The sequence below is a fragment of the Dendrobates tinctorius genome, unplaced genomic scaffold (assembly GCF_039654945.1).
Source record: "Dendrobates tinctorius isolate UK_male_01 unplaced genomic scaffold, ASM3965494v1 ptg000090l, whole genome shotgun sequence".
Taxonomy (NCBI): domain Eukaryota; kingdom Metazoa; phylum Chordata; class Amphibia; order Anura; family Dendrobatidae; genus Dendrobates; species Dendrobates tinctorius.
The window spans coordinates 9,182,172-9,206,418 of NW_027361758.1; the positions used below are offsets into that span (position 1 = coordinate 9,182,172).

The 24,247-nt window shown below is 44.8% G+C and overlaps 1 protein-coding gene across 5 annotated transcripts in view; it reads right to left on the bottom strand.

The window, feature by feature from the left end:
- MPHOSPH9 (M-phase phosphoprotein 9) overlaps positions 1–24,247 on the bottom strand; it is a 285,436-nt gene that overhangs the window by 123,388 nt on the left and 137,801 nt on the right. For all 5 annotated transcript variants that reach the window (XM_073586084.1, XM_073586083.1, XM_073586081.1 and 2 more), the window contains 4 exons: positions 18,577–18,661; positions 18,397–18,491; positions 15,299–15,415; positions 10,410–10,849 (listed from right to left, as the gene is read on the bottom strand). In XM_073586084.1, coding sequence (XP_073442185.1) covers positions 10,410–10,849; positions 15,299–15,415; positions 18,397–18,491; positions 18,577–18,661 — 737 coding nt within the window. The remainder of the gene's footprint in view (positions 1–10,409; positions 10,850–15,298; positions 15,416–18,396; positions 18,492–18,576; positions 18,662–24,247) is intronic.

A 24,247-nucleotide genomic window follows, 5' to 3' on the forward strand; every position in this document is an offset into this window, starting at 1 on the left:
CTAGATAGTCTCCTGGCTCTGGCTGCTGTGTGAAACCTGATACCACAGTTGGTCTGCAGAGCTTCAGGAAGGAAGATATAGCTGTGCTGGCTTCTCAGGCTCATTGGTCCCGAACACATCACACTTTATTAGGTTGGTATATAATGTTTTTAGTCATTACTATTGTTTATTTAGCTTGTTTTATGAATGGATAGAGAAAGGTTTGTGGATATTTCATATAAATAAGGCAGATTTTCTTACAAATGAAAGTGTACTTCTCAGGAGTTTTGAAATTTGTGTATATCAAAGTTATTACTTTTATGTTGAGTAAATGGGTTTGTTTTGCACCTGATAATGTGTAGTCTCTTTTATTACATCCCTATGAAGGTCTCTGATCACTTTTAGATCACTGAAATTGAGAAAATTAGATATTCTAGGCATTTTTCTAGGCTGCGCTTGACAGGCACATTGTTCCATTACGAGTTAGTGCGAATATTGTTCCTGACGGAGGGTTAATGCAAACACATGGGCCATGCACACAGTGAACAAGTCTGGGTTTAGTGTTTACACCACCAAAATACTGAAACACAGAAACATGGATTTTTGTGATAATTCACCGTAAAATCCTTTTCTCCGAGACACTCATTGGGGGACACAGGTACTGTGGGTGTATGCTACTGCCGCCTGGAGGCTGACACTAAGTGAAAAAAAGAGGTTAGCTCCTCCTCCGCCGTATACACCCTCGTCCCGATTGCGGGCGGAAACCAGTTTGGTGCAAAAGCAGTAGGAGATCAAACAAAAATCAGACAACATCAAACTTAATGCAGGTAACAACATGTCTAGAGAAAAAAAAAACACCCTAATATCATACAAAGAGCATATTAATTAAACAAACAGAAGCCAACTTGGCTATCAGGGTGGGTGCTGTGTCCCCCTATGAGAGTCTCGGAGAAAAGGATTTTACGGTGAGTTATCACAAAAATCCATGTTTCTCCTTCGCCTCATTGGGGGACACAGGTACTGTGGGACGTCCTAAAGCAGTCCCTGGGTGGGAAGCTGACTCACCGATCCAAGCTACATGCACCTCCTCTCTAAAGGTGCGCCACCGCTGCTTGAAGAATCCTTCTACCCAGGCTCGCATCTGCTGAAGCCTGAGTATGGATATTGTAATGTTAGGTAAACGTATGCAGGCTGGACCAGGCTGCTGCCTGGTGCCGAAGCGCTCAAGAGGCTCCCACTGCCCGAGTAGAGTGTGCTCTGATCCCTGCTGGAACCGGCGCTCCTCTGATGCTTTAGGACTCCTGAATAGCCAAACGAATCCATCGATTTTGAGGCAGCGAGTCCCTTCCTGCGACCTTCAGGGAGCTCGAACAGCGCGTCTGACTGACGAAAGGGTGCCGTCCGTAACACGTACCTCCTGAGTGCTCTCACCAGGTCCAACGTATGAAGGGCCTTTTCCACACGGTGTACTGGTGCTGGACAAAAAGAGGGCAAGACAATATCCTCATTAATGTGTAACGAGGAAACGACTTTTGGCAAAAAAAGGAGGAGTTGGTCTAAGAACCACCTTGTCTTTGTGAAAGGTCAGAAACGGGGCTCGACAAGATAGAGCTGCCAGCTCAGAGACCCGCCTGATTGATGTTATAGCTACCAGGAACACCACCTTCCAGGAAAGGTATGACAAAGAGACATCCTGTAGCGGCTCAAATGGAGTTTCCTGCAGAACACTTAGGACCAGGTTAAGGTCCCTGGCGTCCATAGGCGCCTTATAGGGAGGTACCAAGTGGGAGACCCCCTGGATGAAAGTCTTTACCTGCAAGTTGGTAGCAATCCTGCGCAGAAAAAGTACAGATAAAGACGATATCTGTCTCCTGAGGGAACTGGGGGCCAAGCCTGAGTCTAGGCCAGACTGGAGAAAAGTCAAGATGTTAGGGATGGAGAATCTCAGTGGAGAACAACCTTGGCCTCGACTCCATGCAAAGAAAACCTTCCAGGTGTGGTGGTAAATTCGTGCTGAGGCAGGCTTCCGGGCGCTAATCATCATAGCAACCACTTTGCGCCCAAACCCCGCCTGCGTCAGAATGCAAGATTCAAAGGCCAAGCCGTCAAACACAGGGTCCTTGAGTTCGGGTGGCAGACCGGCCCCTGAGAAAGTAGATCTGGGCGCTCTGGCAGTTGCCATGGCACGTCGACAAACAGCTGCACTAGATCTGCGTACCATGCCCGACGAGGCCTGTCTGGGGCCAGCATAATCACTGGCACCCCTTCTACCTTGATCTTCTTGATGACCCTCAGAAGTAGTGGCAGCGGGGCAAACAGGTATGGGAGGCGAAAATGGTTCCATAGCAGAACCAGCGCATCCACAGTGATTGCCTGCGGGTCCCGAGACCGAGCGACAAATACGGACACCTTGGCATTCACCCTGGAGGCCATCAGATCCATATCCGGTGTTCCCCACCGTTGGCAAATCTGCTGAAATACTCTAAGTACGGAAAGTAGAGTTTTCGTAGCCAAGCGTGACACAGGTGGATCCACCATTGGGGATTCCGTCCATTTCTTACGGAGATCCGGGGCAAAATGATACCTCGCCTCGAGTGCCTTCTGGCCCGAGAAACGCCTGTCTGGTCACTCTCTGTGTCGTTGCACTATGTCCTCAAACTCAGGGTGCGTGCAAAATACTCTATGGGAGCGCTTGACTCGCTTAAATGACACCTTATCGCCCAACGCCAGGGTGGAATCATCCTCAATCTCTAGAGTCTGGTTGACTGCTTCTATGAGACTGTCAACCATTTCCTAACCACCTGGCGAATCTAGATCAAGGGGTTCGTCTGAGTCGTAGTCCGAGCCTTGCTTGCTATCGACTGCTGGTGACGGAGAGCGAGAAGCAGAGCTCTCAGATGCCGAGGCACCGGATGGACCGGGAGACGCCGTGTGAGTTCGTTTCCCCCGTTTCTACCTACAATGAGAGCGGCCCCTGCAGGCTGGAGGCTCCAGTGAGGTAGAGGACCCCTCTAAGGCAGGTGAGCCACTGTCCCTGCCCCTATCTGGGGCCCAAAGGGACTTGATTGCTCTCGTAAGTGACGCCATAGACTGCGACAGTGATAATTCCCATTCCGGGGGACTTAGCACACTGGGCTCGGTCGCAGGGGAGGGCTCCGGGGCTTTGCATACTTGCTTGGTCTGCGCCTGCGAAAAAGCAGACCGACAGGAGATGCATGCAGCATATAGAAACGCATGCGTCTTAGGTTTTCCTGACATGCTGTACCTGTCAGGCATCCGTGCTGAAAAACCGCCAGGGGAGGGCGCTCTTCGTTTCTCCCAGCGTGGCCGCTCTGTGGGGCTAGGGGGTGGCACTTACCCCAGTCCTGTGTCCTAGAAGTGCGAGGCGTCGCTTCGTTCTGCACGCCACAACTATGGGCAGGCCCCCAGAAGAAAAAAGGTATCCTGGGGGCGGTACTTCCGTGTGCGGCCTAGCTTCGGCCTGAAGCCGGGGCCTAAATTTTTTCGGCGTCCGCCCAGGCCACGGGGGGGGGCGAGGCCGCAGTGACGCGACGCCGGGGGCGGGGACTTCCGGCCGCGGCCTTGATTTTCAACATCCGCCCGGGGGGGTGGGTGGACGGAACCGCCAGACCCCAGAACCAAGGCCGGGAAACGGGTCCGCCGCTGTCAGACGCGCCCATCTTGCTGCTGACGCCCGGAAGATGTTAAGGGCACCAGCCCTGCGCCGCTGTGGGAGCCCTCCCAGGCCACCCTCCTCCGTGCTTCGGCTGCAGCTCAGGTAGAGGGGAGGGGGGGCCGTATGAAAAAAGCACGGTGCAGGCGCCCTAACTCATCTAACCCCTTCCAGGGGTGAGGAGAGGGACCGTCCGCCACCTTGCTGCACCACAGTCTTATGTTATGAATGGGTCAGTGAGGAGGAAAAAACCTAAACATGCTAAGCCCAGAAAAACCAGAGAGGTTGGTAACTATGCAGATTGCAGATCCCTGATCCTAACCACACAACTAGCAGCAGCCGTGGAGCGTACCTACGATGAACCTAGACGCCTCGTCACGGCCGGAGGACTAAATAAGCCTAAAGTAAGAAAAGGGGAAAACTAACTGCCCCAGAGCAGACCCCAAAGGAATAGACAGCCCCCACACATGTATTGACGGTGAAACAAGATGAAAACACAAACACAGGCAAGAAAATAGGCTGAGCAAACGATGGGGCCCAAACTAACTAGAAAGGAGAGGAAAGGAAAGACACTGTCTGCAATCTGCCCAAAACCCTACAAAATAATGTCCAACACTTCTGATAACAAAATTAACCCTGAAGTCACTAGACTTCTCCCACTATATCAGCACTCTGAAATATTCTGAGACAGAGCAAAAAGAGGCCAATCTAATAAGGGACAAAAAGCAAACTGGCAAATACAGATAAATAAGAGTGGAAATTCAGCACAGCCCCAGCCGAGGCTGGCTGACCACACAAAAAGCTGAATAGAACAACAAAATCAAGAGTGAACATTAGCAGAGAAACTTAGCTTGAGCTGACTGGAACAGAGCTGAGAACCAAGACCTGACAAGCAGAAGGAATCACCAGCACCAGAGTAGGGCGTCGGCTGTCTTAAATCCAATCTGAGATTCCTGAGGTCCAATCGTCATCCTCATTATCAGGTGGAAGATCTCTCATGATTAAATCAGCCTCACTACCTCCTGTTACCACCAGAGGGAGCCTGGAAGGAGAACTTAATGAACTCACAACAGTACCCCCCCTTGAGGAGGGGTCACCGAACCTTCATCCACGCCACCAGGCCGATCAGGATGGGCCCGGTGAAAAGCACGAACCAATCTATTGGCATGAATATCAGAGGCAGAGACCCAAGAATTATCCTCCTGGCCATAACCCTTCCATTTGACCAAATACTGGAGTCTCCGTCTAACCAAACGAGAATCCAATATTTTCTCTACCTCATATTTCACATTGCCTTCAACCAACACAGGGTCTTTTTGGGACAAAACAGCTCCTGCACCAATCTCAGAAGCATCTACCTCCACCTGAAATGGAAGTGAGACATCAGGTTGCCGTAAAACCGGAGCTGAAGTAAATCTCCGCTTAAGCTCCTGAAATGCTGAGACAGCCTCAGGAGACCAATTCAGCACATTAGCGCCCTTCTTGGTCAGATCAGTCAGTGTTTTGACAATACCAGAAAAATTACCTATAAATTTATGATAGAAATTAACAAAACCCAAAAACTTCTGGAGGGCCTTCAAAGAAGTAGGCTGAACCCAATCATAAATGGCCTGTACCTTGGCTAGGTCCATTTCAACAGTCGATGGAGACAAAATAAATCCCAAAAATGAAATCCTCTGTACACCAAAGAGGCATTTCGATCCCTTAACAAACAGGGAATTCTCCCTCAAAATCCGGAACACAGTCCGGACGTGTTCCACATGAGAATCCCAATCACTAGAAAAGATCAAAATATCATCCAGATAGATGATCAAAAACTTATCTACAGAGTCACGGAAAATATCATTCATAAAGGACTGGAAGACAGAAGGGGCATTAGTGAGCCCAAAAGGCATCACCGGGTACTCAAAATGTCCCTCCGGAGTATTAAACGCCGTCTTCCATTCATCCCCGTGCTTGATGCGAATAAGATTTTACGCCCCCCTGAGGTCAAGCTTAGTAAACCAGCAGGCACTCTTAACTCTGGAGAATAAATCAGACATCAGAGGTAACGGGTACTGATATTTAACCGTCATCTTGTTAAGGGAACGATAATCAATACACGGTCTTAATGAACCATCTTTCTCGGCCAAAAAAAAAAAAAAACAGCACCTAAAGGTGACGAGGATGGTCTAATATGACCCTTCTCCAACGACTCCTTAATATAGGATCGCATAGCATCATGTTCGGGTACTGATAAGTTGAAAAGCCGACTCTTGGGAAATTTACACCCAGGCATCAACTCAATTGCACAGTCATAACTCCTATGAGGAGGCAAAGAAGCAGACTTACTCTCACTAAATACATCAGAAAAATCGGCCAGATAATCAGGAATATCATGAGAATGAGGAGAGGTGGAGAAAACAGGAGCGTCCCTAAGAACACACTGACAACCCCAACTCACCACAGACCCAGATTTCCAATCCAAAACTGGATTATGAGTTTGCAACCAGGGAAAACCCAGAACAATAGTATCATGCAAATTATGCAGCACCAAAAATTTACAATTTTCTTGGTGGTCTGGGGTAACACGCTTTATCACCTGGGTCCAAAACTGAGGTTTATTCTCCGCCAAAGGAGCAGCATCAATACCCCTCAAAGGAATAGGCGTCCGCAGAGGCGTCATGGAAAAACCACAACGTTTAGCACAGTCCAAATCCATCAGATTCAACGCTGCTCCTGAATCCAAAAAAGCTTTAGTGGAAAACATGGATAAGGAGCAGATCAGAGTAATTGCAAAAAAGAACTTAGGTTGTACACTGGCCACAGTAAATGTGTGTGCAAAACGTTTCTCTCGTTTAGGGCAGACAGAAATAGTTTGAGAGGCATCTCCACAGAAAAAACACAGCTTATTACGCCTTCTAAACTCCTGACGTTGCGCCCTAGACAAAACCCCATCACATTGCATAGGTTCAGACGTTTATTCAAAAGGTGGCAGCGCCTCCCGTGTAGTTTTACGTTCATGTAAACGCCGATCAACTTGAAAGGCTAATGACATGGAATCATCCAGACCAGAGGGAACAGGAAATCCCACCATAACATCTTTTACGGTCTCTGATAAACTATCATTCCATGTAGTAAGGACCACCCACTTTCGGAATTTTTGACAGTATAACTCTGCAGAATCCTGACCCTGGTTTAATGCCAACAGAGTTCTCTCAGCTTGATCAACAGCATTAGGTTCATCATACAACAAACCTAAGGCTTGAAAAAATGCATCCACATTAGTCAGAATAGGATTTTCAGGTGTCAGAGAAAAAGCCCAATCCTGGGGATCGCCGCGCAACAAGGAGATGACAATTTTAACCTGCTGCGCAGAGCTCCCCGATGAGTTAGGCTTCAAGGCAAGAAATAATTTACAATTATTCTCAAAATTCAGAAATTTAGACCGATCCCCAGAAAACACATCAGGAATAGGGATCTTAGATTCAGCAGCATGTGACTGAATGAGGTAGATGGAAATTCCCTGCACTTCAGCAGCAAGTTGCTCCACACGATCAGACAATTGCTTAATCTCCATTAGGGGGAAATAAAAAATCCTCCTACGGCCCCAGACAAAAAGAGGAAAAAATATATATATAAAAAAAATTCTGACACTTTTTTTTTTAACAACTTTTTCCTGCTTTTGAGTACCCTAGAATCTGCGGTATGGCTGGTGATTCTGTTATGAATGGGTCACCGAGGAGGAAAAAACCTAAACATGCTAAGCCCAGAAAAACCAGAGAGGTTAGTAACTATGCAGATTGCAGATCCCTGATCCTAACCACACAACTAGCAGCAGCCGTGGAGCGTACCTACGATGAACCTAGACGCCTCGTCACGGCCGGAGGACTAAATAAGCCTAAAGCAAGAAAAGGGGCAAACTAATAGCCCCAGAGCAGACCCCAAAGGAATAGACAGCCCCCACACATGTATTGACGGTGAAACAAGATGAAAACACAAACACAGGCAGGAAAATAGGCTGAGCAAACGATGGGGCCCAAACTAACTAGAAAGGAGAGGAAAGGAAAGTCACTGTCTGGAATCTGCCCAAAACCCTACAAAATAACGTCCAACACTTCTGATAACAAAATTAACCCTGAAGTCACTAGACTTCTCCCACTATATCAGCACTCTGAAATATTCTGAGACAGAGCAAAAAGAGGCCAATCTAATAAGGGACAAAAAGCAAATTGGCAAATACAGGTAAATAAGAGTGGACCGCACAAAAAACTGAATAGAACAACAAAATCAAGAGTGAATATTAGCAGAGAAACTTAGCTTGAGCTGACTGGAACAGAGCTGAGATCCAAGACCTGACAAGCAGAAGGAATCACCAGCACCAGAGTAGGGCGTCGGCTGTTTTAAATCCAATCAGAGATTCCTGAGGTCCAATCGTCATCCTCATTATCAGGTGGAAGATCTCTACTGATTAAATCAGCCTCACTACCTCCTGTTACCACCAGAGGGAGCCTGGAAGGAGAACTCAATGAACTCACAACAGTCTTAGCATTGGTGGAGCAGTGGGGGGGCGCATGGACTACACTTGTGCCTCTGTGCAACCTAGGGTTTCAATACCCTAGGGTGGACAGGGCTAAGTCCGGCATCACGTCCCACGGTGCGGGAGAGGATACGTGGAGGGACACTCGCACGTGCTCGCCCGTTGTTGGTTTGGGGAGATCGGACCCTTTCAATAGGGTCCGTCGCCCGTATCTCACCTCTGTGGTCTGGCAATATCCCACGTTGTGGGAGAGGATACGTGGAGGGACAATCACACATGCTCGCCCGTTGTTGGTTTGGGGAGATCGAATACTTTCAATAGGGACCATGGCCCCGGTCACATCTTCATAGGGGGAAAAAAAAATAAGTCTGGAAACAGACCGACGTGTGCCTCCAACAGACACTAAGCAATAGCACTGGTTTCCGCCCGCAATCGGGGCGAGGGTGTATACGGCGGCGGAGGAGGAGCTAACCTCTTTTTTTTCACTTAGTGTCAGCCTCCAGGCAGCAGTAGCATACACCCACAGTACCTGTGTCCCCCAATGAGGCGAATGATAAAAACACAGTATAACAAACGTATAAAAATACTCTGTTGTAAAGAAGTAACAGTAAACAGCAAGTGCTAGTAAAAAGATGATAAAAAACAGGGTATTTGACGTTTGGTAGAGAGACTTAGTATACATTTTTTTGCAAAAAATGTATCAACCAAATACCCTGTTTTTTATCATCATCTTTTTACTAGTACTTGCTGTTTACTGTTACTTCTTTACAACAGTGTTTTTTATAAGTTTGTTTTACTGTGTTTTTCTGTGTTTCAGTTTTTTGGTGGTGTGAACACTGTCCTACAGACTTGTTCACTGTGTGCATGGCCCATGTGTTTGTATTTAAGTATAGATCCAGGCAGAATAACCATAATACAAGATAAGAAAAAGAACAACATACGACCTATTAACTTAAAAGATTAATTTTCTTATAACGATCTCATATGAACAACCAGGGTTACAACTATACAAATCTTAAGAATGTGTGTTAGGGTTTGCGGATCGCACTAAATATAAATATAAGAATGTGTGACCACAACCCGGAGTCCACCGTGTAGAGATGGTAAACTGCTGCTAACTAAACACCAGCGAGATAACCGCTGACCCGGTGTGTACAGAAGCGCACTCTGTTACTGCACAGAGCCGCTGAGACCAACGCCAGAGCCTGTTAACTTCACAGGGCTCGGCAGGGTAGGCGCTAGTACAGAGACACAGAACTCTGCACTAAGGACGCGGGAAGAGTCCCTCTAGTCTCACTAGCGGTCGACACCGCTACTGCGATGCCGGGACTAGCTAGGATAAACCGCTCAAAGGCATGCAGTGGCTTACTGGCAGACGCCACTAACCAGCCAAAGCTTAAGGCTGGAAAGCGCACTAACTGCGCACTGCGCCGCATTGACGGGCGCTGCGGACCAAACGGTACAGTGGTGCCTCGTGCTCGGTGGCACACACTGGCACTAATAGGTGCACAGAGCTGGGAGCACTGCAGCGCTAGGCAGTGCACTCCTCGGTGCTGATTCAAAACCCTAACCCTATAAACAAACACAACCAGAGGAAGGGAGTCATAATGAGTCAGTCAGCGGTTCACACGCATCCATCAACACACACACAACTAGCCATTTGAGTCTATATTAGCGCATGGCCGAGCAGTGACCTTCTGGGACCTTCCTCGCGGTCCAATCGGAACAGGCACGGGACCTGAGCATGTGACCCCTGAGCTCCAATGAGAGGTTGAGCCACGGTATGCTCAGTGGAGCGAAAGAGGGACTTAGTGCCAGGAGCCGCTCGCCGCTGGCTAGTGCAGGCTACTATAGCTGAACTAGGGATGATGGCAGCAGCAACCAACCCGACAGCACTAGCCTGAGCAATGCGCCAGGACCGACACCTTTGCTGAGCAGGCTCCTCTGCGGCCGGGACTGAATGGGAGACCGCAGAAGGCAAGGCTCGGGATTCCTCCTGGGCAGAGGGAGAAACTCGACACCTAAGAGTGTGCTTCCATGAAAAAGAAAATCATGTTATTTAGCAAGCAGAATCATGGAGCTTTTCTTTCCTTGGAGCAAAGCTTTAGTTGCTCAGTGTTTGTAGTTTTGCTCATTTACAGCAACCATGTACTCTTTTGGACCTGATCAATAATCAGTTTGCGTTGACAAGCCTTTGATTACTCTCGGATCAATAATCAGTACATACACAGCACCTACTTGGATAGCACTACAGGATGCTCCATTGAATAAATGCTAGAAGGGCAAGGCATATTTTTCTCTGCAGCCGGTAACGGTGATTGAGATATGGGAGATGAAGCCAAACTGTTCGCTTCATCCTCAGTACAGTTCAGTCTTTCTTCGCTGCTAGCATCTCCATGACACAGCTGGTAGTCTATATTTTCCTTCACTTTGTATCTGGTAGCTTTCCAATGCCTATCTCCCACTGCCAGACATTGGGGAGACCTGTGTGATGAATCAACCAACAAAGACGAAGCATTGGAAGCAGTCTCTTCATCATCTGGATTGTAAGAGAGATTTTCTAAAATGGAGTCAGGCGTCACAGGGGCTGCGTAGCTCTCACCACAATGAGTAGCAGCTTTGGAAAGCATTGCATTGTGAGAAGGTTTTCTATGTAGCGTTGGATCCAAAGTCAATACCTAAAAAGAGGCACACAGAACATGATTTCAGCCTTTTGCCCAGACCATCCAGATTCTTTGATGATTATTTCTAAACCATATTTTTCACAATTTATAGTGTAATACATAAAGGGAACATATTGCTATGACAGTACCATCTTGCTTCACTAAGCATGCACATACAGAGGTTAGGGGACTGTCGGAAAGCCCTTATAGCTGACATTTACCATCACTTACAAATCATTAAATTGAACCTGCAGATATACGGTTAACCTACAGGTTAATAGAAATCTAAGGCCCCCTTAACATGTCCTGTTGATTTCTGGACTGGAAAAACCAGTACTGGTGAAATTCATGGTCCTTGTCTGTGTGCCATCCATGTGTCCATATGCTGTCAGTGTGACACGTATGGAATGAAATGCAGCATAGAAATTAAAGAGTTTTTTGCATTAAAGATGTTCAAAGATAGACAAATCGATAGAAATGAAGAATATAGATAGACAGATAGATCAATAGATAGAAATATGTCAGTGTGATTTATCAGTGCTTTGTGTGCTAATAAGACGGTCCCCTGTTGTGAGTTCATTTTCCCCTTCATTACTGAGGCCCGAGGAACTCCCTCTTCTGGTAAAGAAAGGTAGTGAGCCTGATTATCAAACACCTGAGGCTGATGATGATGACTGGCTGAGTGGAGTTACTGACTGGATATAAGGCTGCCGACGCCCTTCTGCCCTGCGGGTGATTTCTCTGTGGGATCCTTGGAGACCAGTCTGAATTCCTGCTCCTCTAAAGCTAAGTTTGCTGCTCGGCCTTTTGCATTGGTGCTTTGACTTTGTTTTGCTTTGTTTTTCTGGATTTCTGCCATTCCCTGCTGGGGTGTGCTGAATTCCTTTAACTCTGTCTCCTGAAAATACCTGAGTGCTGATTTAGTTTTTGAAGCCTAGCTGCTTCAGGGCCTTTTTCATATCAGCTTGTTGGCTTTTGTCTTTGATAGGGTTTTGGCAGATTGCAGACAGCAGCCTTCCTGTCCTTTCCTATCTAGGTAGTTTTGGGCCCCGTCTTTGCTCAGTCTATCTTTCTGTCTGTGTTAGTGTTTTCATCTTGCTTCACCGTCATTATATGTTGGGGGCTGCCTATTGCTTTGGGGGTCTGCTCTGGGGCAGTTTAGATTTCCCCTTTCTTTCTTTAGGCCTATTTAATTCTCCGGCTGTGATCGAGGGGTCTAGGGCATCGTAGGAACCCCCCACGGCTACTGCTAGTTGTGTTGATAGGTTCAGGGGTCTGCAATCTGATAGTTGCCAACTTCTCTGGTTTTCTGGACTTAGCTTGTATTTCTGCTTTTGCCTCCTACGGTGACTCATTCATAACAGTCCCCCATAATTTTCCTAACCAGATGAGGGAAAGCCAACAGCTGGGGAATTGTGTTAATATTCTGGGAAAGGGCCAATAGCCATAAAGGCTCTTAGACTATTAATATCAGCTCACAGCTGTTTGTTTATCCTTTACTGGTTATTATAGGGGAGACCCCCCCAAAAAAATGACGTGGTGTCCTCCCTTTATTAACTGACCAGCAAAGGCTGTGGAGGCTATGGAGACAGATGCATAGTCTAGGATGGGGCCATGGATATTGGCAGTTTCCCAGACTAAGAATAACAGCCCTGCATAGCCTTTGCTGGTTAGCAAATATAGAGGGGACCCCACGTCATTTTTTTTTGAGGGGGGTCTCCCTTAACCAGTAAAGGCTAAGGAAACAGCTGTGAGCTTATATTAACAGCCTGGGTGGTAGTTTCTTGGGAGTGCTCCTTGAAATAAAAAGACTGGTGACAGATGCACTTTTATCCTATACATCCTATACATCACAAAACCTACACAGATTCTCTGCCATGCTTGACGCTAACTTTTTTTCCCCTTAAATTCACCAGAGAAAAAAAACATCAAAAAAGTATTTTGTAACACCTTTAGATTGGAGGATAAATTGTTGGCTTGTAGACTAATAAATGTCATTACAGACGTGATAAACTTTTTAGTACCCGTATGTTAAATTTACTGAATATTAATGAATGAAATTCAGACATTGCTTCTGAATTGTAGTTCAACAGAAATAAAAAACCTAATGAAAATGACCTGGACAACAAAAAGAATTGTACGCTTAACTTAATATTTTGTTGCGCAACCTTTGAGGCAATCACTGAAAACAAATGATTTTTGTAACTAGGGCTGTCGAGTTGGAAGCCAAACCACCAATTCCAACTTCAACTCAGACCCTACAGCACTGCCTCACTATTGAGCATGTACATAAAGTGCAGCACAGATTCATCTCAACTAAAAGCTGAGATCCTGAGATCAGGAATTGATCAGACATTTATAGGACATTTTATAAAACGTTCCCAAATTATTATAAAATATTTACAGCACACACTGCACTGAACTACTGAACCCAATTATTATATATTTTATGAGTTGGAGTCGGTCCATTTTATACCAACTCCACAACATGAACAACGACTTCATTTTCACAGCCCTGTCTGTAACTCTCAATGAGACTTCTGCAGTTCTCCATGGGTATTTTATCCCACTCCTCTTCAGAAAATTGCACCACCCGTCTTAGATGTAAAGGGTGCCTTCTCTAGACTGCATGTTTCAGTTCCTTCCATGTTCAATACGATTTAGATTAGGGTTCGTACAAGGCCACTTCATAATAGTCACATGCTTGGCTCTTAGCAATTTTTGGATGTTTTTAGCTGTGTTTTGGGTCATTATTCTGTTGAAAAACCCAAGTCCTGTGACTCTGACCAAGCTTGTCATGGAGCAGCACATTTGGGTTCGGAATAACTTGGACCCAAATGTATTTCACACTAGGTACATGTTTTTTTTCTTTGTAAGCTTCATTTTTGCATCTTTGAACATAAAGCTGAAGTGACTTGCTAAAAATCTCCAATTTTGTCACATCTGTCCAAAGGACATTCTCCCAGAAGATTTGAGGCTTGTCAATATGCATTTTGTAAAATTCCAGCCTTGCTTTTTTATGATTTGCTTTCAACAGTGGTTTCCTCCTCGGCCATCTTCCATGAAGTCCACTTTGGCCAAGGCAGTGACGGATGATGAAATCTAACACTGATGTACTTTGACTTTGGAGGTCACCTCTAATCTCTTTGGACGTTGTTCTGGGCTCTTTGGCTATTATTAGTATTATCCATTTCTTCAATTTGTCATCAATTTTCTTCTTGCAGCTATGTCCACTAGGGTTGGCTACAGTCACATAGACCTTAAACTTCTGAATATGTGCAACTGTAGTAACAGGAACATCGAGCTGTTTGGGGATGGTCTTATGGCCTATACCTTTGTCTATAATTTTCTTCCTAATCTCCTGAGACAACATTCCCCTTAGCTTTCACTGGTGCATGTTCAGCGTAGTACACACCATGATACCAAACAGCACAGTGACTACTTTTCACCCCTTAAATAGGCAGTCTGCTTGATTACAAGTTTGTAGATGCCCACTGGAAACAGCTTATTTTATGTCTCTATATTCAAATTATTTTCAATCTCTTTTAGGGATACCATAATTTTTGGTCAGGTCATTTTAATTTTTTTTTTTCTTTTACATTTTTATTTTGAAACATAATTCAAAAGCAATGTCCGATTGTTGTCATTAGTTGATAGTCAGTAAATTTAAATTGAAAATTACTCGTCACCATTGTGTTTTTTTTCTTACCTGAACAGAAGGGTACCAACAATTTTCTTCTCGTCTGTAAAATTCAATTCAAAACGTACTGAAGGTGTTTTTTTTTTTTTTTTCAAATTTCAAGCAAGTTATTTTTTTTTTCTTCTTTTGCCGAAATTGGTAAAAATAACATGTACTTGCAGCTGTTTTGACTAGGAATTAAATAAAAAGCCCATGCCACAGTCTGTTAGGCCGGGAACAGACATGCGAGAAACACGGCGTAGTCTCGCATGTTAAAACCCGGCACTGCCGCCGGCACCCAGGAGCGGAGCGTGCAGCCGCATAGCAATACATGCAGCCGCACACTCCTCTCCCGACAACAGTGCTGGGTATTAACATGCGAGACTCGGCAGTGTTTTTCGCATGTGTGATCCCGGCCTTACATAAGGCATCAAACATACCGTTGTTTGGTTCGGTAAAAGCACTATGAGCGAAACTCAATGAGCCCAATTATAGTCAATAGGGTCTGTATGGCGCAAGTGATCCATCATAAAACAGAACCGGCACTGCCGTTGTTTTTGTTGTTACACTTCTATGAGGGAACAGAATTGAGTGATGCAGATATTTTATCGGAGCTGAGATAGAAAATCCACCATTGGTTAGTATATATTGCCCTTATCACTCCTTTGTACAGAAAAAACTTGTTCTGAACTTCAGCATCACAATCATTCAGACTCACCTAAAGTTGAACAGAATGGCCTTAATATTTTACTATACACATAGTTGTTTGTGAATGTGTCTTTTACCTCTGGAGGATGAGTGTGCTCAGAAGGAGACACAGGTTCCCAGCCTGAAAATTGTTCACGCTCTCTTTGTTTCTGGTGATAGATATCTGTTAAAGAGGGAATCCTCACTTCCTCAGGCTTAAACATAAAAAAACAACAAAGAACAGTATTGACACACAGTAGAAAACATGACATGCTGTCATCAACTTTATGTATTTTCTTCTAATGTAACCAAAAGAACACAATGATCAAATGAACCTTCATAAATGTATATACTTGAAAAAAGCTATCCGTGCTTACACAAAGCTTAAAACCTTCTAAAAGAAATTGAAAAGCACACAAAAAAATACTCCACATCCTTAGGATACAAGACAGAGAACCTAAATCATGATGTGAGTCCTTCCACTAGCTACCTGCTTCAGGGAGGGGATGCAAAAGAAGAAATTCTAGGTGAGCCATCTTCTTGATTGCACATAGTGAGCACTAGCACTTAGCTTTCACGCCCCACAGACTAACCCCAATCTACAAATTTCAACTGCGTCACCTAATATCTTTGCTTCCACCATACAGCCCGAACTCCTTTGGATCCCATGGCACTGTTTGGAGCTTTGGAGCCCAATCAGAAAGTCCTTTTTATATATGTACAACTGTCTCTCCTCAAACTTTACCTATCTTTCTAAAGGTGAGACCACAGTGTGGCTGGTCACACTGCAGAATGTCCACCTCAACTAATGTCCACATGATTATGAAAGAAAATCATGTGGACATTGGCCTCCATGGGCGGGTAAAGTTTAAGCCTGATAGTCAGCAACACAATATAGTTTAACACTAAATTGGATTGGAAACAGACTGTAAAAATAAGTCTACAAGATAATAATTCTCCTCCAGGTACTAAGAAACAAACTAATGACCCAATGGAATCATCATCCCACAGTTGTGGGGAAAGGATTTCTCACAGATTCCACCAAGTGAAGAAGGCAGTCTCCAACAAGTCCTCTGGTCAGGAATATCAGATCAGTCCTGACACTTAACACCACCACTGATCAGTAATTGATAGATAGGCCATAATTAGTTAAGTCCCAGTGCCTTTCATGCACATACTGATCATTAGATGATGTCAAATATGACCCCCTAGAGACATTGGACAAATGTCAGCTGATCCCATCAACATCAGCGGTTTTATATGATGGTCTAATGTGTATGGGGGAGCCATCCTACGTGTCGAACAGAGGTTTTCTCATAGACAACACAGGAGAGCTCGGTTGAGGGAGCACTCCTGTGTATGGGAGTGTTGGCTAAGATGGTTTGGCCGACAACCATCTACTGTGTATAGCCAGCTTAACCCTAGGTCCTCGTAATTTTTACAAAGGGAATTTACCATGTGATTACTTAATAAATATTTGGGCTTTTATAATAAAATGATCTTTTTTTTCTCTCCACTTATTCTTTCCATTGAGGTTTCGCTTAAAACAATGCAAAAGGACTTTAACATTTGTAAGCCTGTAATTCACCACGTTGTCTGCTTAAAAACCTACAGAATACACTTCATATAGTTAGGTCCATATATATTTGGACAGAGACAACATTTTTCTAATTTTGGTTCTAGACATTACCACAATGAATTTTAAACAAAACAGTTCAGATGCAGTTGAAGTTCAGACTTTCAGCTTTCATTTGAGGGTATCTGGACAGGTGTGGGCAATCCCTTCGTTATGTCATTCTCAATTAAGCACATAAAAGGCCTGGAGTTGATTTGAGGTGTGGTGCTTGCATTTGGAAGGTTTTGCTGTGAAGGAAACAAGCGGTCAAAGGAGCTCTCCATGCAGGTGAAACAAGCCATCCTTAAGCTGCAAAAACAGAAAAAAACCATCCGACAAATTGCTACAACATTAGGAGTGGCAAAATCTACAGTTTGATACATCCTGAGAAAGAAAGCACTGGTGAACTCATCAATGCAAAAAGACCTGGGCGCCCACGGAAGACAACAGTGGTGGATGATCGCAGAATAATCTCCATGGTGAAGAGAAACCCCTTAACGACAGCCAACCAAGTGAACAACACTCTCCAGGAGGTAGGCGTATCAATATGCAAATCTACCATAAAGAGAAGACTGCATGAAAGTAAATACAGAGGGTTCACTGCATGGTGCAAGCCACTCATAAGCATCAAGAATCAAAAGGCTAGACTGGACTTTGCTAAAAAACATCTATAAAAGTTCTGGAAGAACATTCTTTGGACAGATGAAACCAAGATCAACCTCTACCAGAATGATGGAAAGAGAAAAGTATGGCAGAGGCGTGGTACAGCTCATGATCCAAAGCATACCACATCATCTGTAAAACACGGCGGAGGCAGTGTGATGGCTTGGGCATGCATGGCTGCCAGTGGCACTGGGTCATTAGTGTTTATTGATGATGTGACACAGGACAGAAGCAGCAGAATGAATTCTGAGGTATTCAGAGCCATACTGTGTGCTCAGATCCCGCCAAATGCAGCCAAACTGATTGGTTGTCGTTTCATACTACAGATAGACAATGACCCAAAACATAAAGCCAAAGCAACCCAGGAGTTTATTAAAGCAAAGAAGTGGAATATTCTTGAATGGCCAAGTCAGTCATCTGATCTCAACCCCATTGAGCATGCATTTCACTTGTTAAAGACTAAACTTCAGACAGAAAAGCCCACAAACAAACAGCAACTGAAAACCACCGCAGTGAAGGCCTGGCAGAGCATCAAAAAGGAGGAAACACAGCGTCTGGTGATGTCCACGAGTTCAAGACTTCAGGCAGTCATTGCCAACAAAGGGTTTTCAACCAAGTACTAGAAATGAACATTTTATTTACAATTATTTAATCTGTCCAATTACTTTTGGTCCCTTTAAAAACAGGGTGGCACATGTTAAGGAGCTGAAACTCCTAAACCCTTCATCCAATTTTAATAAGGATACCCTCAAATGAAAGCTGAAAGTCTGAACTTCAACTGCATCTGAATTGTTTTGTTTAAAATTCATTGTGGTAATGTCTAAAACCAAAATTAGAAAAATGTTGTCTCTGTCCAAATATATATGGACCTAACTGTAGCTTAAAAACACACCGAACCATAATATATAGAATGCATACGTCTTTGGGAGAAAAAAGTTTTGATAATCCAGTTTCAAAGTTCTCAGGTAAAGGATGGTACATCTCCTTTTCATCCATCATCCAGTATGTAAAGCCTACAAAGATAACAAACAACACATATACAATCTGATGGTTTAATTAATTTTTAGCCTAAGACAACAGAACAAGTGACATATTTACCAGATCCACCTGAACATAAAGAATTTGCACTTTCTGTCCGATTGTTGAGGTAAAATGTATTTGATGAACCATCTGTGTAGTCACGCTGAAATTCAGAGAAAGGAAAGAAAATGTGTATAATTCACCCCTTATCCAGTGCTTTTTTTTGGGGGGGATATTGGGTTAAGAACTTACCGGCAGGTAGCTAACTACCTGCCTGTTCTGCCCTGTGTTCTATCTCAGATGACAATTCTCTGGCTTCATTTGACTTCAAATCAGCAGAGCAGCTTTTTCACTTCCAGTCTGCCATGTGGACGGGGCGTGACTGCCAATGTCATGCTGATTGACAGCAGCAGGGAGCTGACTGTCACTCAGCATGACGTCGGCAGCTATGCCCTGTCAACAGTGCTGAGGGGAGTAGAAGAAGCTGCTCAGTCGACGTGACACCACCAGAAACAGGATAATTGCAGACGGTACCCGTCCGTAACCGCTCTGAGCTGGGACAGATAATTGCAGGGAAGAACATGCATATAGTTAGCAACTAACCCTGCGGGTACGCTCTTAGGCTGGTTTCACATTAGCGCTTTTGTGCGCAGCGCATCGGGCGCACCAGTGCGCATGCGCACTGCGCACCTATATTTTACATGATGTGCGCATGGTCTTGCGCATATTTGCGCTTTCGTGCGCATGCGTTTTTTTGTCTTTTGCGCCAGGCGCGTCAGACGCAACATGTTGCATTTTTGGTTCCGCCCTGTCTCGTTAAAACAACGCATGCGCACGGAATGCGCACGGAATGCGCAAAAACACCACATTGGAGCCTATGGGAGCGCAATACTTGCGCATGGTCTTGCGTTTTTATGCGCATGCGTTTTTTACATAAACATGACTGAAATTTGGTCTAGACAGTAAAAAAAAAAAATTGAACCAAGGTGATAAAATGGTGTGGGCACTGGGATTCCACAATACTTTAAGGATTGCTCACTAGTGGACACACAGCACAAGCTGCACCAATGTAAGTATGAAAAACCTAATGTCTGGCTGAAATTTCAATACATTTCTATGTACTTATGTCTCTTTTTTTTTTTATTGCAGCATGTCTTCATCTGGTGAAGAATATGTCCCCGGGACAGGGCAAGAGGCAGAAGAAGTGAGTACTATGCTTCCGTATGGATTTGAAAAAATAAACACATGTGATTAATTTTTTTGGTTTAATTTTCAGAGCTCATCCTCCATCACGCCACCACCACCGGAGGAACGGCAGGAGCAGCAAGGCCAAGTGCGGGCGGGTAGACGTGATGTAAGTACAGACGGACTGTTTTTTTTTTTTTTTTACTTATTTTCTAGTCTGGTTTTTTTTTTTTTTTTTTTTTTTTGGTATTTTTTAATTTTATTTTTTTTAAATTTTCATGGTTGTTTTTTTCGATGTTTGTTGTTTTTTTCCATTTATTTCCATTTAAAACAAATAATTTTTTCATGGATTGTTTATCAATATCTAGGGCTCAAAGTGTGTATGTGTGTGTGTGTGTTTGTGTGTGTGTGTGTGTATGTTTGTTTGTTTGGGTATATGGGCACGGGACTATGGGATGGAGGATATATATGATGGGTATATGGGCATGGGATAGAGGATATGTATGATGGTATATGGGCACGGGACTATGGGATGGCGAACATGTATCATGTGTATATGGGCACAGGCATATGAGATGGCGAATATGTATGATGGGTATATGGGCACAGGACTATGGGATGGAGGATATGTATGATGGAATATGGGCACGGGACTATGGGATGGAGGATATATATGATGGGTATATGGGCATGGGATGGAGGATATGTATGATGGTATATGGGCACGGGACTATGGGATGGCGAATATGTATGATGGGTATATGGGCACAGGCATATGGGATGGCGAATATGTATGATGGGTATATGGGCACAGGACTATGGGATGGAGGATATGTATGATGGAATATGGGCACGGGACTATGGGATGGAGGATAATTTTAAATTTATATAACTAACCACAGTTAGTTACTATGCCCGGGCAGCGCCGGGCTCTTCAGCTAGTTATCGATATTTTTTTTTTTTTAAATCTTTCAAAGATTAATGTTTGTCTTTCTTTTCTAGGCTCCACAGCGGGAGGAGGACCTCGCCCTGGACAACGACGAGCTCATCCGTCTAGTCCAGGAGCGAGTCCCGTTGTGGGACACCCGTCACCAACTGCACTCGGACAACGTGGTGATCCGGCGGCTCTGGAACGAGGTGGCCGCATCGCTGATGGATGGCTGGGACAATGCCTCTCCCCGGGTCCGCAAGGATTTTCGTAAGTATTTAAATGCAGTGTGATGCAGCAGTGATCTTGGCCGGGATCACCCAACTGTGTGTGATGCTATTAACTCCATGGAGTTTCTATCATCACACACAGTTGGATGATCACAGCCTCCAGTGCATAGTCTTACTTTTTTTCTTTTTTTTTTTTTTTCCATCACAGTGAACAAAGTCAGAACCCGTTGGCGCTCGATGAAGGACCGCTTCAACAGGGATATCCGTCAGGAGAATAAGGTTCGCAGTGGTGCTGCGGCAAGGACCGGCACGAAGTACCGATACCATCGTGCCTTGGCATTTTTAAGACCGGTCCTTGCCTCCCGAACGTAAGTATTTTCTAGTTGTATTGTGTTTTATTCTGTGCTTTTCTATTCCACAGGAGTTGGCGATTGTTAATTTATGGTAGTAATTTCTTTCTTTTCTTTTCACAGCACCTGGAGCAGCACCCTGCAACCTGGTCCCGAAGCGGTCCTTCATCAAGCTGCCCCGGACCCCTCCCAGCCATCCATCAGCGAGGAAGCACCTTGCAGGTCTGCACCACAGTCATCTGGAGACCAGGAAGCTGGTCGCTCAGGTGTTCCCCTGTCCCAGGTCTCTGCCACTGGTTTTGCGGGCACTTCCCGCCAGCAGCGGCAGAGGACCTTGGACAGGCCTCTCATGCCCGAGTTCGTTGAATTGAGCTCGGTCTTTCAGAGTAGCCTCAAGGCACTCTCCGATAGACTTGAGAGTGGTTTCCTCCTTTTGGACCAACGCTACAAGTCTATCGAGGGTCGCCTTGAGCGCCTGGAAGTCGACCTCGCCAGACCAGCGCATCATTTTTATACCCAAATAGCTCGGGACACGGCGGAACACCTTACCCCTGACCTCCAGTTGACTGTCATGCAGGCCTGCAACAATGCTTTTATGCAGGCTATGCAGCAGAGTAGGATTATGCAGCAGTCAGTGGTGGCATTTCCACCGGTGCCACCACTGACTCGTTTTACAGCATTACCTACTTCTGCTGCATATCACTGCACAGCCACCACACTTCCAAGCCTCGCCGGACACCAATATACCGCCCCAAGTCCGAGTGCAGCTGGACACTTACCCGCCAACACCATGCCAAGCGCTGCTCCTGCCTGGCCCACCACTGCTGCCGCCACCACCACTGGATGGCCCGTCGTCACCACCCCTGCCTTGAGCGCCGCAACCACCACCACCAGCGGGAGGACCACCCCGGTATGGACCGCCACAGCCACCACGCCTGCATGGACCGCCACCACCACCACCACCACCTCGGAGCAGCATCAGCTGGGGGACCCGCATTCAATATTTACGGCCCCTGCCAGGACATCCACCACCTCCAGCATGCCACAGCTGGAACAAGATCCTGGCAGGCGGTCAACAAGTGCCAGGCGGTCCCCCAGCTCCAGCCAGTCCCCAGCCTCCAGGCGTTCCAGAGGCTCAAGGCAGTCCAGAGGCTCAAGGCGGTCCAGAGGCTCAAGGCGGTCCCCGGGGTCTAGCCAGTCCTCAGGCTCAAGCGAGGACAGCAGGAAGACGACGGGCCACCGTCCTAAAAAAACAAAGAGGAGGACTCTTACCCTCCCTCCTCCCTCACCTCCCACTTCACAACTTTCCTTGCCTCAGCTCCCTTCCCCCACTTCTTTGGTTCCTCCTTCCCCTAGAACCCCTTACTCCACCCAAAGCCGTTCCTCATCCCTCCACACCCCCCAGTTTCCAGCAACTAAAAAATAATTTAAATAAATGTTATATTTTTTTTTCAAAATAATGTTTGGTTATTGTGTCTTTCGCCGCCTGCACACACTGCGCCCTACACTATGGTTTGTTTTTCTTTACTTTATACCGGATGGTCAGCCATCCAACTCTGAAAGGGATACTATATTTCTTTTTTTTTTTTTTATATATATATATATATATATATATATATATATATATATATATATATAAATAAAACAAAAATGAAATATAGTATCCCTTTCAGAGTTGGATGGCTGACCATCCGGTAGAAAGTAAAGAAAGGGAAACCACCAAAAAAAACAAAAAATTTATATATATATATATATATATAAATATATATAAATATATATATAAATATATATATATATATATATATATATATATATATTTATATTTATATATATATATAAATATATAAATATATAAATATATATATATATATATATAAATATATATATATATATATATATATATAAATATATATATATATATATATATAAATATATAAATATATATATATATATATATATATATAAATATATATATATATATATATATATATATATATATATATATATTTATATATATATATATTTATATATATATATATATACAGTGCCTACAAGTAGTATTCAACCCCTTGCAGATTTAGCAGGTTTACACATTCGGAATTAACTTGGCATTGTGACATTTGGACTGTAGATCAGCCTGGAAGTGTGAAATGCACTGTAGCAAAAAAGAATGTTATTTCTTTGTTTAATTTTTTTTTAAATTGTGAAAAGTTTATTCAGAGGGTCATTTATTATTCAACCCCTCAAACCACCAGAGTTCTGTTTGGTTCCCCTAAAGTATTAAGAAGTATTTCAGGCACAAAGAACAATGAGCTTCACATGTTTGGATTAATTATCTCTTTTTCCAGTCTTTTCTGACTATTTAAGACCCTCCCCAAACTTGTGAACAGCACTCATACATGGTCAACATGGGAAAGACAAAGGAGCATTCCAAGGCCATCAGAGACAAGATCGTGGAGGGTCACAAGGCTGGCAAGGGGTACAAAACCCTTTCCAAGGAGTTGGGCCTACCTGTCTCCACTGTTGGGAGCATCATCCGGAAGTGGAAGGCTTATGGAACTACTGTTAGCCTTCCACGGCCTGGACAGCCTTTGAAAGTTTCCTCCCGTGCCAAGGCCAGGCTTGTCCGAAGAGTCAAGGCTAACCCAAGGACAACAAGGAAGGAGCTCCGGGAAGATCTCATGGCAGTGGGGACATTGGTTTCAGTCAATACCATAAGTAACGTACTCTACCGCAATGGTCTCCGTTCCAGACGAGCCCGTAAGGTACCTTTACTTTCAAAGCGTCATGTCAAGGCTCGTCTACAGTTTGCTCATGATCACTTGGAGGACTCTGAGACAGACTGGTTCAAGGTTCTCTGGTCTGATGAGACCAAGATCGAGATCTTTGGTGCCAACCACACACGTGACGTTTGGAGACTGGATGGCACTGCATACGACCCCAAGAATACCATCCCTACAGTCAAGCATGGTGGTGGCAGCATCATGCTGTGGGGCTGTTTCTCAGCCAAGGGGCCTGGCCATCTGGTCCGCATCCATGGGAAGATGGATAGCACG